General features: G+C 42.2%; 1 protein-coding gene across 1 annotated transcript; it reads left to right on the forward strand.

Annotated features, from left to right (window-relative positions):
• Positions 1-1,997: 1,997 nt before the first annotated feature.
• On the forward strand, positions 1,998-15,980 carry lrp3 (low density lipoprotein receptor-related protein 3). The gene is made up of 7 exons (XM_035158282.2): positions 1,998-2,230; positions 7,295-7,433; positions 7,518-7,723; positions 8,950-9,566; positions 9,832-10,304; positions 10,644-10,776; positions 11,666-15,980. Exons 1-7 carry the CDS (start codon positions 2,170-2,172, stop codon positions 12,533-12,535), a joined length of 2,499 nt encoding a protein of 832 aa, XP_035014173.2. The 5' UTR covers positions 1,998-2,169; the 3' UTR covers positions 12,536-15,980.
• The last annotated feature ends 8 nt before the right edge of the window (positions 15,981-15,988 follow it).

A 15,988-nucleotide genomic window follows, 5' to 3' on the forward strand; every position in this document is an offset into this window, starting at 1 on the left:
CAACCTGCCTCCTCTTCTTTAAAACACAAACTGCCTCCTCTTCTTCTTTAAAACACATCCTTCCTCCTCTTCTTTAAAACACAAACTGCCTCCTCCTCTTCTTCTTTAAAACACCAACTGCCTCCTCCTCTTCTTCTTTAAACACAACCTTCCTCCTCTTCTTTAAAACACAACCTGCCTCCTCTTCTTTAAAACACAACCTGCCTCCTCTTCTTTAAAACACAACCTGCCTCCTCTTCTTCTTTAAAACACAACCTGCCTCCTCTTCTTCTTTAAAACACAACCTGCCTGCTCTTCCACCGAGGAGCTTCTGTGCAAATGCTCTGCACATTGACTTAGTCAGAGAATTGCAGTGCATCCATCTGACCACACGGAGGCGGCACTGAGACAATAAATCGTCAGCCTACAATGGAGGATGAGGGCAATCCTGAGGAACCTTCCTCCCAAGAACTCTTCATTTTAACAAGTAACCTCAGCTTGTGGAGAGAAACATACATCAGAGCAACGTCTGCAGCGTATACACGACTGCTGGTGTCATTCAGTCCTTCAGTGAGGACAGAACCAGACAGATAAACAAAGAAGAATGTGTCAGCTCTGTCCTGGGAGATGCGGCAAGGAGATCACAGACTAGATCACAGGCAGAGGGGAAGTTGGACAGCTTTCTCTTCAAAATAAGAGCTTCAGTCTGAGAACACTACACCACCATTGCACCATGCACCAGTGTTTTGAGACGTTTAACTTTTAAAGTGTAGACCCATCCGTTGACTGCAGTCATCTCTGACCATATTTTATATGTCATAATGCTACTTTTAAAGTTTGAAATACACACTGCATCAGTGTAGTCTTCTGTTTCATTTCCTCTTGTCTGTTTTCACCTTTAATTTACATACACCTATGTTTTTTGATGCTTTATTTTGATGCTGCTGTGTTTTAAAATTATAATCTCTTTTCCTCTCTGTTTCCTTACAAAAAGAATGTTCATAGTGATTACGTATCTGGCCAGATGAATGAAGTGGATTGGATAAGATAGTTAAGATTAGATAAGATAAATTGAGATAACATGTTCCTTTATTGATCACCGCAAAAGACATTCAAAACTGACATACCAGCACAAGGAAGTAGAAGCACAAGGGGAAAATGTAGTAAGTAATAAAAAATATGAATAGAAACATAATCTAGAATGAATAAAATAAGGATAGAAATACTCTAAACAATACTAGAGATACTATTTCTCTTTACTTCAGCCTTTAACTAGATCTTGCACTTGCTGGCACTCCTGCGCTTTTATAATTTGTATCACTTTCTTTCTTTTCTGTTTTTATGCCTTTTTTTAATTCAATTTTTTTAATTTATTTTTTCTCTTCTTTTAAATGTCCTTTTAACGTGTTTTTATATTACTTAAAATCTGTTCTCTTATATTAATTACATTTTAACATGTTTTTATTTTTCATTAACATGTTTTTATTTGTATCTATATTGTATGTAAATCACTTTGAGCTGCATTTCTTGTATGACAGGTACTATTTAAATAAAGTGTATTATAATTACTATATACATGGCTTCTTTTCTATATGTGCAATATCAAGATAAACGCGTGAGTACAATGTTCAAATTCTTTGCAATATACAATATGTGTTTCTTGGCTTATGGATTTTTCGTGTTAGACTGTGGGTGCTGTGGCCTTGTGCAGTCTGATGGCTCCCAAGTGTTTTTGTTGATCAGTCAGAAAAATATACATTACATTCACTTTAATAGAATATTATATACCTATACTTCTTAGAAGTCATATAACTGCAGCCCTTCTTTGAGTATTTATTGTGTGTGTTGTCCTGGTAGATCACACAGACCCAATACTCCAAACTGAAAATAAACTTTATAACACCTGAATACGGGTTAACAACGAGTGTCCTTATATGCACTTTCTTGGTTTGGTAGCTTTTATTTTGAAGACATTAACCGGAAGTCGCGTGACATGCCTCCGCTAACTTAACTCCGGTGTCTCGGCTGCTTCTGCAAAGGACACAATGGGCTTTTCCCAGTGAGGAACCGTCGGTGTGTGCGGTGTGTGTGTGTGTGTGAGATGAAGACAGATGTTGTGCTGGAGGACACAGATGTGGAGCAAACCGCTGGACCTGTGCTCCGGATAACAGCGGCCGTCCCCGCAGGACCATGGGAGTGAGGCAGCTGCTGCTCGGGCTGATGTGGTTCCGCTCCGCTCTGCCCTGTGCAGGTGAGAGAGAGAGAAAACAATGCATCCTCTCTGCTGAGATGTTGACATGGAGATGTGTGCACGTCCCTGTACCCTGGTGGAAACACAGCAGGGCTCGCTCCTGGTGCTTCGGGTACAGTCATTGAACAGATGTTGTGTCCCTTGGTGTTTGTTCGCATCTGGATCCCCACTGAGGAGCACGTACTTCACAAAGCTTCTGATACCAGCCTGTCTCAGCAGTCCACTGTGTCAGTGATACCAGCCTGTCCTTTAGCCCGCTGCTTTGTCCCGTGTCCCTGTGATGAAGAGGTGTGAGACAGCCCTGTTTCCACTGTGGCGATGGGACGGAGTGAGAAGATGAGGGTATCATCCTGCTCAGACCTGTGGGGCTATCGATCTGTGGTGGCTAAATGATCAGGCTGTGTGTGGAAACATGGATGCTCTTCCACAAATGTGATGCTGCTATCAGCATTACATCACTGCTTCTCTGCAGCCACTCAATCTCTCCCTCCACCCCTCCCCTCCCCTCTTTCTATTATCAAAGTGTTTTTAAAGGTGTGTGTGTGTGTGTCTGTCTGTGTGAGTTTTCATGGCAACAAGTTGTGAAGACCAGTTTGACAATTAGACCTTTTGGACAGTTTGGCCAGTCCTTAATTTTTGAAACATCTTTAAAGGGCTGATTGAGGGTTAAGACTTGGTTTTAGGGTTCAGGTTAGAATGAGCTTTAGGTTTGGGTTAGGTTCAGGGTAGTGTTAGGTTAGGACTAGGTTCAGGTTGGTAGTATGTTTAGGGTTAGGTTTAGTATAAGGTTCAGGTTAGGGTTAGGTTTATGTTAGAATGCGGTTTAGGTTAGGGTTAGGTTCAGGGTAGTGTTAGGTTAGGACTAGGTTCAGGTTGGTAGTATGTTTAGGGTTAGGTTTAGTATAAGGTTCAGGTTAGGGTTAGGTTTATGTTAGAATGCGGTTAGTATTAGGTTCAGGGTTATGTTCAGGCTAGGGTTACGTTAAGGTAAGGGTTAGTATAAGGTTCAGGTTAAGGTTAGGTATGGGGTCAGATTATCGCTTGTACGGTTGTGGTCAAGCAATAATTCATCATGTCACCGAGTGTCCTCACAAAGACTGAAGTACAAACGGTGTATGTGAAGAGGGAAGGTTTCCTGAAAAATCCACCACATCATGTTGTGACTTGTTTGACTATGAAGAATATTTACGTCTCTTTTCTTCTCTCTCGTTACACACACACACACACAGTTCATCTTTAGTCTTTCTTTCAGTCTTCTGTCGCTGAGAGAGCAGAAAACCTGATATTCATCATAGTGATGATAGTGTCTCTTTATTTCACTACAGACACACAGAATTAAATGTAGTTTTTGAAAACAACAACAATGAAAAGTTATAGCACTTATTACGGTAATAAACCTGAATCCTCCTGCAGGTTTTCTCTCCTCAACAGTATCATTGCACTCTGCAAGTCTCAGGTTCTTGTACTTTACGTGAGTTTCTGTTACTTTATACCTCGACTCCACTGCATTCCAGAGGGAAATATTGTAATATTTAACCTATGGGGCTGGGCAATAATCGATATATAGATATTGAACCTATGTTAAATTGCTATTGATATTCTGTGATAATTATTGATATTGTTTTATTGCTCAGACTTAATTTAACCCTCAGTGTTTATATAACTGCTTTAAATTAAATTGAATTAATGATGTCACTTAAAAACATGAAGAGCTTATAAAATATTATGCATTAAAAATAACAAGTTTGGCATATTACACCTTACAAAAGAGCTTTGCACACAAGTATTTTAATTTGTGTCTGGATTAAAAATAAAATATCTTGTAGCTGCAGTGCATTCTGGTCTGTTGAGACTACTGTGGGTTAAACTGGTGCAGATGATTTCTCTTTGAACATCTGTTGCTGTTGATGATGAAATTAATTTGTTCAAATGTTGGTAGAAATTAAAACAGCAGCTTAATCAACCCAAACACAAAAGGAGACTGAAAACCAGGGAATTAAACTTTCTAGAAGATCCTGAAGATTTCATGCCACCATCAGCTTATTTTGACCGTGAGTGTCAAGGCAGAAGAAACAGCATTAGCAGCCACACTGTTGTTTAGATTTATTGTCGATCATAAAAGATGTGGTGCAGTAGACCTGCTGTCACGAGAATCCGTCAAAAGGGATGTTCAACCCCCCACAATCAAAAACCCAAGAGTCATTGCACCAGATTGCAACATTGTGCAGCTGTACTTACTTGGTCTGGGTCGTCGATATCCATCACTGAGTTCTTAAGGATTCCTCCACCCCACCTCCGCTCCTGTTTCACTCTGCTGACTGCACTGATTCATCAGGAAAGCCTGAAACAAACACACACTCAGCAGAAGAGAGAGCAGGCCTGCTGCTGTGTGCTGGTGTGGGATAATCATGGTGGAGCCGTTCAGCTAATGTCCTGTCGTTATGGTTCTGGTTAATTAAGAGTGTCTCTCTTACTGTGGCGTTACGCAGTAATGAGATGAGCTCTCAGCACAAGAACGAGAATGAAATCCCTCCTAATTATGTTACGCTTACATCACGATTTAAGTTCTTCCTCTGGCTTTAAGACTTTCTCTTATCAAAACCAAACCTCATCCTGATATCCTCACTTACTAGAAAACAATAGGATTCATTGCTTGCACTCTGCACAGGCCTTATTCCTGCTGCTCCTCTTGGCCACCCCACACTGTGTGTTACCCTGGGGCGATGGTGCGATGGCAGCAGGCGATGCTGTTGCCGTGGCTGCCAGTTTGACGGCTGCTGCGTCGGTTTTGGCTCCCGTGTGATCAGCACAAAGCTCTGCTGAAAGGCAATAAGGTCGTTTGTCTTGTCGTAGTGATTGTATTTAGGTTTTGGCATCGATCAGAGAAAAAAAGAGACAAAATGACTGAGTGAGTTGTGTGTGTGTGTGCACGTTCTGGCAGTAGCAGTATGGATCCTGCTGAGCATGCATAACTCTAAGTTCATCATGAATAAAGGAACAAATGCAGAACCTTTCACAGCTCTCTTGTGAAGGTTCTGTATTTGTTCCCTCTTAAAAATTCAAGATGGCAATGATTTGTCGTGGTTACGTTAAAAAGTTTTGTTGGCGAAAGTTTGCAGATTTACAGATGAGATTTGTAATAATAATAATAACTTTATTTATGTAGCACTTTTCAAAACAGCCTTTACAAAGTGCTAAAATAAGGAGGACAAGAATACAAAGCATCAGAGAAATTATCATTTAAATCAAAGACAACAGGTGAAATAATAAAACATAATGTAAAAGTAACTGCAAAAGAAAAGGATAAAAGAAACAAGCAATAGTAAAAAAATGACTGTGATTGACTGTTACTGTTACTGACACTTTGTATCGAAATCACTAAATTGATCCTGGTAACAAGTCTTCTCTGAGCAGCCTCATGATACATCTTATTCTTGTGTGAGTCACAGCGCTCCATTGTTGTCCAGAGACTATTAATAACACATCACTGATCCCGACTGATGCACTTGGTGACATATTCCTTCATTACCTTCAACACATGCAACATCATGCTACTCACTAGCACAGCAAATGTGTGTCAATCCGCAGCTGAATATAGTTTCAACGTCATTAGTTTCTCTTGCTTTGAGTAGCGTTTGCCAAAAAACATAGAGCCCAACTATTTTACCTAAAAAATAAAAAAAATTATATATATATAAATTAGGGATGGGCATTCGATTAAAATGTCTTAATCGATCGTCGGGAGAATTAACGATCGATTTTCGATTAATCATTAATATTTTTATATTAAAATTCACTATTTATAGGCTATATTAAAATGCAGTGAAAATAGAAAAAACACAGCGTGTTTCCTGAGATCTTTATTACAAGATGAACAACTCTAGTGGCAGTTAAACGGGATCCGTTCAATGGTTACACTTGCAAATATGCGCTGCTGTACTCTTAAGCAGCGGAGCCGACAGCTAGAAGCCGGTGCTCATAAACACAACTGACCCAAAATAAAATAATAATAATAATAATATAAAAAACAATCATGTTAAACAATAACTAGAGCAACTCTTTCAGCTGTGCTCAATTCTTTTAACAGCTCCTGCTTCCGTTCTTCGTAGTGCGTTTCTACCAGTCTGGTGATGGTACGTCGTGACGGAATGTGATATGCCGGTTCAATAAGTTTATCAGTTGTCGAAAACCTTCGCCCTCAACAATACTTAAGGGTAGCATATCCATCTCGATGAACTTGCAGATCCGTTGGGTAATTTTCCTGCTCTTGTGCATCGCAGCTCCTTCGTGCTAACACCGAGTTGATGCTAGGTTGAGACCGAGAGCAGGATGCACCGCCACGAACCAGGGTCGGATGTGCGTTGTTCAGGTGGTACATCATTTGAGTCTTGGCCGAGTTGTACTTATACACAGCTTCGCAGTGTTGGCAGTGAACTAAGTCATTTTTTAAATCAAAATGGTCCCACGCTACACTTCGCCGTGACCTCTTCATGTTTACTTTTGAAATACACGGAAACTCGCAGGTAACTGAGTAGGCCTGTGGCGTTTTTTTCAAACATTGCCCCGTGTGGTAAAATGTTTAATTGCTGCCACATAGCGAAATCCATTGCATTCCTTCAAGACTCACACTACGCAACAGAACATGCATTAGTTTTATCGATGAAAAAATAATGTCATCGACGAAATTCTTAATGATCAATTAATCGATCGTCGATTAATTATGCCCATCCCGAATATAAATACATTCACTCCTGCGCTAACACAGAAAGAGCTTGGGTGCAACAATCAGGCTGGGAAAGTCTAATATCACATCTACTCCTTTAGTAGAGCCATTGAAATTCAGCCTTTTATCTCATTTTGATTTGTGCTGAATAAGAAAATAAAAAAAGAATGCCAGTATGTGAAGCAGCATAGTGAGATCTCACTTATTCATGAAGAAATAATAACACTTCTTCCAGGTCAGTGTTTCATCCGTGGCATTAAGCATGTACAGAAGGATTGCAGAGATGGACCTCACTGATCTGTTTATCCCCGTCTCTCCCCCCCGGTGTCTTTGTCATCCAGCAGGCTGCAGTGAGCAGGCGGAGGTCCACACGGAGCGGAGGGGTGTGATCTACAGCCCCTCGTGGCCTTTAAACTACCCCGCTGGAGTCAACTGCAGCTGGCATATCCAGGGAGGTCAGGGAGAGGTCATTACCATCAGGTAAAGGTCACTTCTCAAATACACAGCGGTCACATGAGTTCTGTCTCTGTGTGAGCACCTGAAATGATAAACTCTCTCCTCCAGTTTCCGTAACTTTGACTTGGCGGAGTCTGGAAATTGCTCTGGAGACTGGCTCATGGTGACTCCCATGTGGCATGGGGAATCCAGGCTGTGCGGCTCCATGCTACCTCCACCCGTCATTTCCACCAGGGGGCGTGTGTGGCTCTACTTCCACTCTCAGGCCAACAGCTCTGGGCAAGCTCAGGGCTTCCGTCTCTCTTACATCCGAGGTGAGAGGATATTGATGTCATCTTTTGAGGAATCTGTAACCAGAGTGAATTTAAATGTCTAGATTTATGAGGCACAAAATGTAAATCATCTGAATTATAAATAAGAAACATAATTAAGTATAGTCCATTTTTGAAAAATATTGATTATTGTACAAATAAAACATGTCATGATAAGATATTTTACCAAACGAGGACATGTATTGAAACGGCTCTTACACTTAATTATCACTCACATTACATGCATGTAAGGTGCACGACCATATCATAATTACTTATAACTGAATTATCTAAATTCTCAAACATAAACCTGGAAATAATATGGTAATCTATTAAATGAATATCCACCAAAATAATTCACATCTCACAATATAAAAGTACATTACATTGTAATGTTTGGGGGAAAAAACAGAGCTTTGAGTATTTTGGCTTAGTTTCATGTCTACATGCAGTAATTTGCCACATTATTTAAATAATAATACCATCTCAGTCCCACCACAGCAGTGTTTTTATTCCTATAGAAATGTGTTTTCTTGTCATTAGACATTGTTGGGCTCTTGGCTCTGGTCACAATGTGAGAGTATCTGCGTCAGTTTGGAGCCACCATGAGCTGATGGAGCTCTGTCGACCTTCAGCTACAACTGGGGGCATGGACCAGTGTGACACTGTCAGCCGGTCCCACCCTCACCCTAAAACTAAATACTCCAGGCCACAGGGTGATACGGGTTAGGGTAATCTTGATCTTGACTGTATAATTACAATTTTTTTCATGTTTTTTTTCTATTTCTTTTTAATATCGAATCATCAATGATAGCTGCTTGTTTTCAGGAATTTTATAGTGACCTTCGGTGTCTCTCAGTAAATTACAGTTTGAGGCCCTGGACAGTGGATCAGGGTTTACAGTAATCCAGACAAAGAGCATTCAAATTAGTGGGTGTTAGCTGCCAGACTGAAAACTGTTAATCTAAACTCATTAGGCAGTGTTAAGCCTTACAGTATATTATTAATGATGAGTCTTGAAGTGTGTTGTGTTTGTCCATGCGTCTTTGGCTGCTTTTTTTGTATTGATGTGTTAAACCCTTTGCATCTGATGAAGTGCTGTTTGGGCGAATACATTTAATCTGAGAGTGTTGCTGCACTCAGTTTAATGCTGGCTCATACGTTAATGTCAGTTCTTTGTCTTGAGTGATAGTTTTAGGTTCCAGTCTGTTCATTTCTTTCCTCTGTAGGTCACCTGGGTCAGAGCAGCTGTCAGCCAGATGAATTCCTCTGTGGGAACGGGAAGTGTCTTCCTCACTCCTGGAAGTGCAACGGTCAGGATGAATGCGGCGATGCCACCGATGAACGCAGCTGCTCCCCTCCCCCCACTGAAGCCCAGCCTGGCCTCTGCCCCTTTGGCTCCCTACCGTGCACCGAGGTCCAGTCCACCCGGTGTCTGCCTGCCGCCCTGCGCTGCAACGGAGCCCGGGACTGCCCTGACGGAACTGATGAGCTTGGTTGCCCCGACACCACCTGTGGGAAACGTCTGGGGAACTTCTATGGCTCCTTTGCCTCCCCTGATTTTTTCCGGCCTAATCACAGCGCCGTGACAGAGCTGAGATGCTCCTGGCTGCTGGACACCCAGGACCCCAAACCCATCGTGCTGCAGCTGGACCTGCAGCTCGGGCCCAGAGATTCACTGCACGTTTACGACGGCCTGCTGCAGCAGGCGGAGCGTCTCTTACAGGTGTTGTCGTATCATAACAACAGGCGCCTGGCTCTGCTGGAGTCGAGCCGGGGTCAGATGAGTGTACTGTACATGGCCCAGCCTCACAGCCCTGGACACGGCTTCAACGCCACATACCAGGTAGAGCAATCTGGTGATATTATATCCTGTTTTTGACAAATGTCCCTCCATCCCTCATAACTTAATGTTTTGAAACTCCTTGAAGCTCCTTCTGCTCAAGCTTTTAACCTTTATCTCTTTTTTCCAACTATCTTAAGGAATCAATACTTATCTGAATGGCCGATAGAGAAAGTAACTGCTCTGTAGATGTAGAGAAAACACTCAGTCAAGTGGTCTCATCTTCTTGGTGTCTAGACGGTGATGCATTTCTCCTCCCCACTCCCAGGTCAAAGGTTACTGTTTTCCTGGCGAGCATCCCTGTGGCAGCGATCAGGGCTGCTACTCTGAACGCCAGCGCTGCGATGGCTACTGGCACTGCCCGTCCGGCCGCGACGAGGAGGCCTGCCCAACGTGCCCAGATGGGGAGTTTCCCTGTGAGGGCGGCACTGGAGTGTGCTACCCGGCCTCGGAGCGCTGCAACAACCAGAAGAGGTGTCCCGATGGGTCGGATGAGAAGAACTGCTACGACTGCCAACCCGGAAACTTCCACTGTGGGACTAACCTGTGTATCTTTGAGACATGGCGGTGTGACGGCCAGGAGGACTGCTTAGACGGGAGCGACGAGAGGGACTGCCTGGCTGCAGTACCCAGGAAAGTCATCACTGCCGCTCTGATCGGTAGTCTGGTGTGTAGCCTGCTGCTGGTCATTGCCCTCGGCTGTGCCCTCAAACTCCACTCACTCAGGAACAGAGAGTACAGGTGAGGACACAACACCTCTGTCCTTCATTCAGTTTTTATTACTGTTGACATACTTGTTTTTCTCCTTCTGGATTAATTTATTGCCTTGTGCCTGAATTTATATGTCATCATAGTAAAACACAAAAAACCTTGTCTCCTATGACAAGTGCTGTTCAAAGGTAAACTGTCACTCAGTCTGTTATTGTGTTTTATTGCTGTTGATGGTGTAGATGCTGCAAACTCTACAGGGATGAAATTACTGTTTTTCAAAATAAGATAATTGATTTATCAGACATGTTTCCTTCCCAAGCTCTTTTACTGACCTGCTGTGCCCTCCTTGTTTCTCTCTCTCCTCTGTAGAGCTTTTGAGACTCAGATGACTCGCATGGAGGCAGAGTTTGTTCAGAGAGAGGCCCCTCCCTCTTATGGTCAGCTGATTGCCCAGGGTCTCATCCCTCCTGTGGAGGATTTCCCAGTATATAACCCCACCCAGGTGGTGCAACCATACATAATCATACACTTGTGTGTTTTCTAGTGACTCTGGATATGAGCACCCAGCTGTGACAAACCAATTTTTGCAGTTTTGGTAACCAGCGGCTGTAGTGGAAGCCTGACCCTCACACTCAAATTCCTCTCTCTGCATAACCAATGGGCCTAAACTGACAGAAAAACTGTTGTAATTTATAAGATATGATATGATGTGCCATTTATGGAAGATAAATGGCATCCATCCACTATTTATAGTAGTTAAATGGCATCTATCTACTATCTATATGAGATACATTGACTCTATCTGATATTGTAGATCTACTATTGTAAATTAAGGTTTATTATTCAAAGTAAGAGTTTAAGATTTTGGTAAATGCTCTTACTCACATTCTTGCCAAGAGTTAAATGAGAAGATTGATATGACGAGAAATTTTCCTAGAAATCTAAACTATTCCTTCAGGCAATTAATGAGGTTGAACTCAGTCACATGAATACACTTCCATGTGCTGTAGAGCTACTACTGCTTTAAGTGTGAGATGTCCAAATGGAGCCGTAGAATCATGCTCTTTATGCAGCAAGAAAATAAATTGATGTTATCCAGAGGAAATGGTTTTGGATTTAACTTTGAGCTTTAAATAAAAATGTGCCAACAGCTTTAGTGGAGGTCAGGCTTCACTACTCTAAAGGCTCTCACTGTATAAACTTCAAAACTGCCCACACAGCCTCAGCTTGCTTTGGAACCAGGAGTGCAAGAGGACAAAAATAGACAGGAATTACATTGTGCTGTGTTTAGCTGTAGCTTTGCACCAGCACAAGCATATGGCTCTAAGTTGCTGGTTATCTGATTCATTGTTTCTCTGTGTCTTCCTCTGTCTACCCTCTTCCTCCTGCAGGCCTCCATCTTACAGAACCTGCGTTTGGCGATGCGCAGACAGATCAGACGTCATTCAGGACGGCGCTCCACTTCCTCCTCCTCCTCCTCCTCCTCCTCCTCTCGAAGACGATTCGGGCATATGTGGAGTCGTCTGTTTCACAGTGGAGGGAGATCCCGAGGCCAAGCCCTACTGCTAGATCCCCCTGGACCCACACAGATCATACTGGGGCTCCACAGCTACAGAACTGTGGTGGAGCAGGGGCCTCAGGCCAGGGACCAGCTCGGGGATGAGGTTGATGTGGTGGGTATGTCAGGCTCCACCTACTCAGCCACCATGGACCTGCAGCCCTTCTCACCAGAGAGCCCTGCCTCACCTCTCTCCTCGCAGTCAGCGGACAGTCCAGAGGACGAGGAGCCATCACCTGTCTGTGGGGAAGGAGACATGACTCCACATTGTGAGCCTCAGAGTGACTCTTCAGCCGCCAGCAGACATCATCCCTCCCCACAGGAAGCCTCTGTGCCCCTCTGCCGTCCCAGGGCTTCTAGGAAACTTGTTCTGGAGCTCGCAGTTAACCTTAAAGGAGTTTCCTTGAGACGTTACTCCCCTCTAGGCCCTTTGTCCCCCATCTCCCCCTCTGTGTTTCCCAGCAGCTCCCAGACACCAACATCCCAATCCCACCCACTGGGTCCAGGTGTGACTTCACCCACTGGGCCATTGTCCTCTTATGTGAAAGCAGAGGACAGTGACAGCCACTTTACAGTGGAAGTATCTATCGGGGACAGACGAAGCAGGGATGAGAGGAGGGAGAGCAAGAGCAGTGTCTGCAGGTTCAGCAGGACCCTTAGTGATGAGGAAGGAGACTCAGGGAGGAAGACAACGCCATCTTGAAAAGTTTAGTTAACTCTCCACCTGGTGTTGATAATATCTGTTCTGCTAAAGTGTCCTTGAAATGTGTCCCCGCCAGATCCAGAGATCAGACTCATACCTTAGCCCGACACATGGAGGAGGTATAGCATCACACCCAATGTAAATTAACCAACTCATGTCCATTATACACTTAAAATGCTTGAAATTTGACAGAGCAAAAGGAAACTACCCACATGCAGTGCTGATAGTGCTATTGGTCTGTGCTGTAGATCTCATTGGGCAGGCAACTGCATTCAGACTTCACTGTTGAACCTAACTTACTGTTATAGTAAATTACACTCAGTTCTGGACACCAGTACCAATACAATATTGGCTACATGTTCGCCAAAGCAGCCTTTTCGTCGTTACCCAGAGCCATTATACACCGCTATATACTGTGAACCATAAAAAACAATTGAGCGATTGCCTCTACCCTGTCTTATCCCCAATTTATTGTGTGAGGTGGTGTTATAATTATCATTATATGACATTTCACATTGAAGGATGAAGCTGGCATTATTTTATATTTTTGATATTGTCAACTAATTGTGTGAAAATGCCCAAACCAACGATGATTTTGTCCATCTGTCAATACTTTTCCAATTCACCTCCCTGTGAATGTACTTTACTGTGTCCATCTTTTTATTGAGGCTGAATAACTTTCTAAAATACCATGGCGGTAAAGTTTTGGTGTTACATAACCCAAACAGGAGTAAATAGTGTCTGTTGGGGACTATTTTCAGCTGTGCATTTATGCACATTTGGTGAACTAGTGTGTATTTGCTGCAGCAGGGTGGTGAATTTAGCACTGAGACAAAATTAACTACAGTGTGCACATTTATGGTGATGAGAGCAGATGCCAGAGATGTGTTTTTTTAATGAATTTGTCCCAAAACTATTTGGGATAATGGAGTTCTGTGGCCCAGACTAATTAGCCACAACACAAACAGTACTTTGTTGGTTTTGGTGTTTACATTGGGGTTTGTTGACAAGAAGAAAAATATAGAAAATCACCAGACTAGTCACCTAAATGCAACCACTCAAAAGCAAATGTTTGACATTTTGGAAAATATTCATTTGAGGAGATGACACAATTGATACAGCGTATTTTAATATATGGCTTCATATAATTGTTTAGCTCAGGTTAGCTTAGCACAAAAACTGGATAAAGGGTCAAAAACCCGGGCAAGTTAAGACCTGTCCACAGAACCACGGAGGCACGACACAGCTGCTGCACAAAGAGCTTTTCAACTGTTTATTCAGAGTTCAGTGATGATGAACTTTAGACTCAGTAGTCGCGAACGTGCTGTTTTTCGTGGTCGACAATGTCACTTGAGCTCTAGTTGATAATTCAATTTCTATTAATATTCAACATATCGCTTGTCCAGATTACACCAAATCCGACACTGCACTTTGTTGGGCCCTTAACAATACACATGCCATGAGTGGTGCTGATAATATGAATGGTTCTTTAGATATGTGAGCCAAATACAGACAGACAGACAGACAGACAGACAGACAGACAGAGATTTATGGGATAGTAGAGATATGAAATAAGCATGAGACAAGAATTAATAATCATAGTTTCAAAGAATTTCAAACTATTCAACAAGCAGTTTAACCATGCCAAACCTTTGTCAGTATTTGTTCAACATGTATGTTTTCATTGCTTGTCTTCTTCACTTAACTTTCAACAAACCTCTATTTGTTAAGTTTTTTGGAAGTGGTGTTTGGATTTCCAATCTTTATACACCATCTTTAAAACAGCCAAACCTGGATGTAAACTGGATTGTGAGTCCAGTTACAGTGGAGTCTGTTCCTCTGCTCAGCTCCTCCTCTTTGAATCAAACCCAACCTCTCTCCTCTCCAGCCTTTCATCACTCGAGGGAATCTGCCTGTGAGCTCTGATTTACGAGTTTACGTGGATATCCAGGAAATTTTAGGAACAGAGTAACCATGTCAGAATAATGACTGGTAGAGTCCTTTCCTTCCCAGCGGTCCGTCTGCAGCACGGCTGACTGCACACTGGAACGCTGCACATGTCTTGAATGCTGGTTTATTTCAGTGGAAATCTTATCAATGCTGTGGAATTTTCACAAGACATAAAAACAAAGACCTCTATTTTTTCAGCCTCCAGTGGAGACCTATACTAGTCTTTATACAACTCTTTCTGCCTTGATGAACTTGAACTTGAACTAGATTAAACCTGTGAGGCTTTTTGTGAAGCCGCTCCATCCACTGCTAACCTTTTTTGTTAATCACTGTTGGACTTAACAGAATGTCCTGTTTCGTTTTTGTTGAAATCAGTGAGTTTCTCCTTCTTTTACTGCAGGACATTAATACTGAAGAGAGAACTGGCTGATGTTTAGCTGCAGTGTCAGGTTTCGGTACTAAATACACTTGTCTATCCTGCTGTTTTTCATTCAAGTGAGCTGAACGTACCATTTATAGAAAATTTATCGTGAACGGCTGCTACATATTATGTGCCATTAGAGATGTCTTCATACCCCATATTCCCATAACTTCTGCCTAAGGACTTGCTCTGATTCCGTTCCCTTTCTTTGAGCTACTTTATGGAGAAATCCCAATCTCTTTACTCATTCCTAGTTTCATGCATTCTGTGCTTAATTTAATTCTGCATTGCCTTATTGTTTAAATTCAAAGCCTGCAAGTACATATTTGACTTAAATTGAAATAGTTAGCTGCTGTCCGCCCTTGCTTTGTAATGTAAAGACATGTTCCAAATGCCTTAATGGTTTCCCCTTGCCATTTTAATGATCATTTCACGGATCACAGCTGTGGTTTACATGTTTGAAGAGATTAGATTTGACTGTGTGTGACATGACATTGATGATCTACAGGGCACTATACTGCATCAGGAATCTTGACTCTGGGATTATTATGAGAGGAGACTTAGTGAAACGAAAATGTTTCCTCCAGTGACCTTAACTCAGTGTATTTACATGATTATTTAAGTGATAATTTGCAAGACTCTCGATGATTTTGATAGGAGTGTTTAATAATTAGTAATGTGGATTGCGACATTTTTCTGTTTTAATTAGTTTTATGTGATAAGTGCAATTGTGGCTAAGTTGATGTTTTATCTGTCAGGTATGAATATGCAGGTAAATACACTGGATCAAGGCCATCGGTGGATGTGATGGTCTGATAGTGACATCCCTTTTCCTTGCTGTATGGTTTTGAAGCTTCTTACGCGTCAAACGCCGAAGTCAACAAATACCGTGTTTGTATAGAAGCATTTTTCTCATTTTTAAATCTATATTTGTATATTTTCTGCTGAAAGAGAAAATACCACCATGACATTGTGAGATTTGCTGATCAAATCCCTGTAATGATACATGAGAGCTTTCTTGTTGATTTATCATTGTTTTCCTGTGCCTGCAATTAATAAAGTTCATGCTGGTCATCATTTGT

Source organism: Hippoglossus stenolepis, chromosome 1 (assembly GCF_022539355.2).
Source record: "Hippoglossus stenolepis isolate QCI-W04-F060 chromosome 1, HSTE1.2, whole genome shotgun sequence".
NCBI classification, from domain to species: Eukaryota; Metazoa; Chordata; class Actinopteri; order Pleuronectiformes; family Pleuronectidae; genus Hippoglossus; species Hippoglossus stenolepis.

What these genes read in the sequence shown, in the direction of transcription:
- lrp3 (XM_035158282.2), top strand. Translation starts at nt 2,170, where the DNA reads ATGGGAGTGAGGCAGCTGCTGCTCGGGCTGATGTGGTTCCGCTCCGCT. An exon ending in CCGTCTCTCTTACATCCGAG is followed by an intron (nt 7,724 to 8,949) that starts GTGAGAGGATAT and finishes TTTCCTCTGTAG; the next exon opens with GTCACCTGGGTCAGAGCAGC. An exon ending in GCTTCAACGCCACATACCAG is followed by an intron (nt 9,567 to 9,831) that starts GTAGAGCAATCT and finishes CCCCACTCCCAG; the next exon opens with GTCAAAGGTTACTGTTTTCC.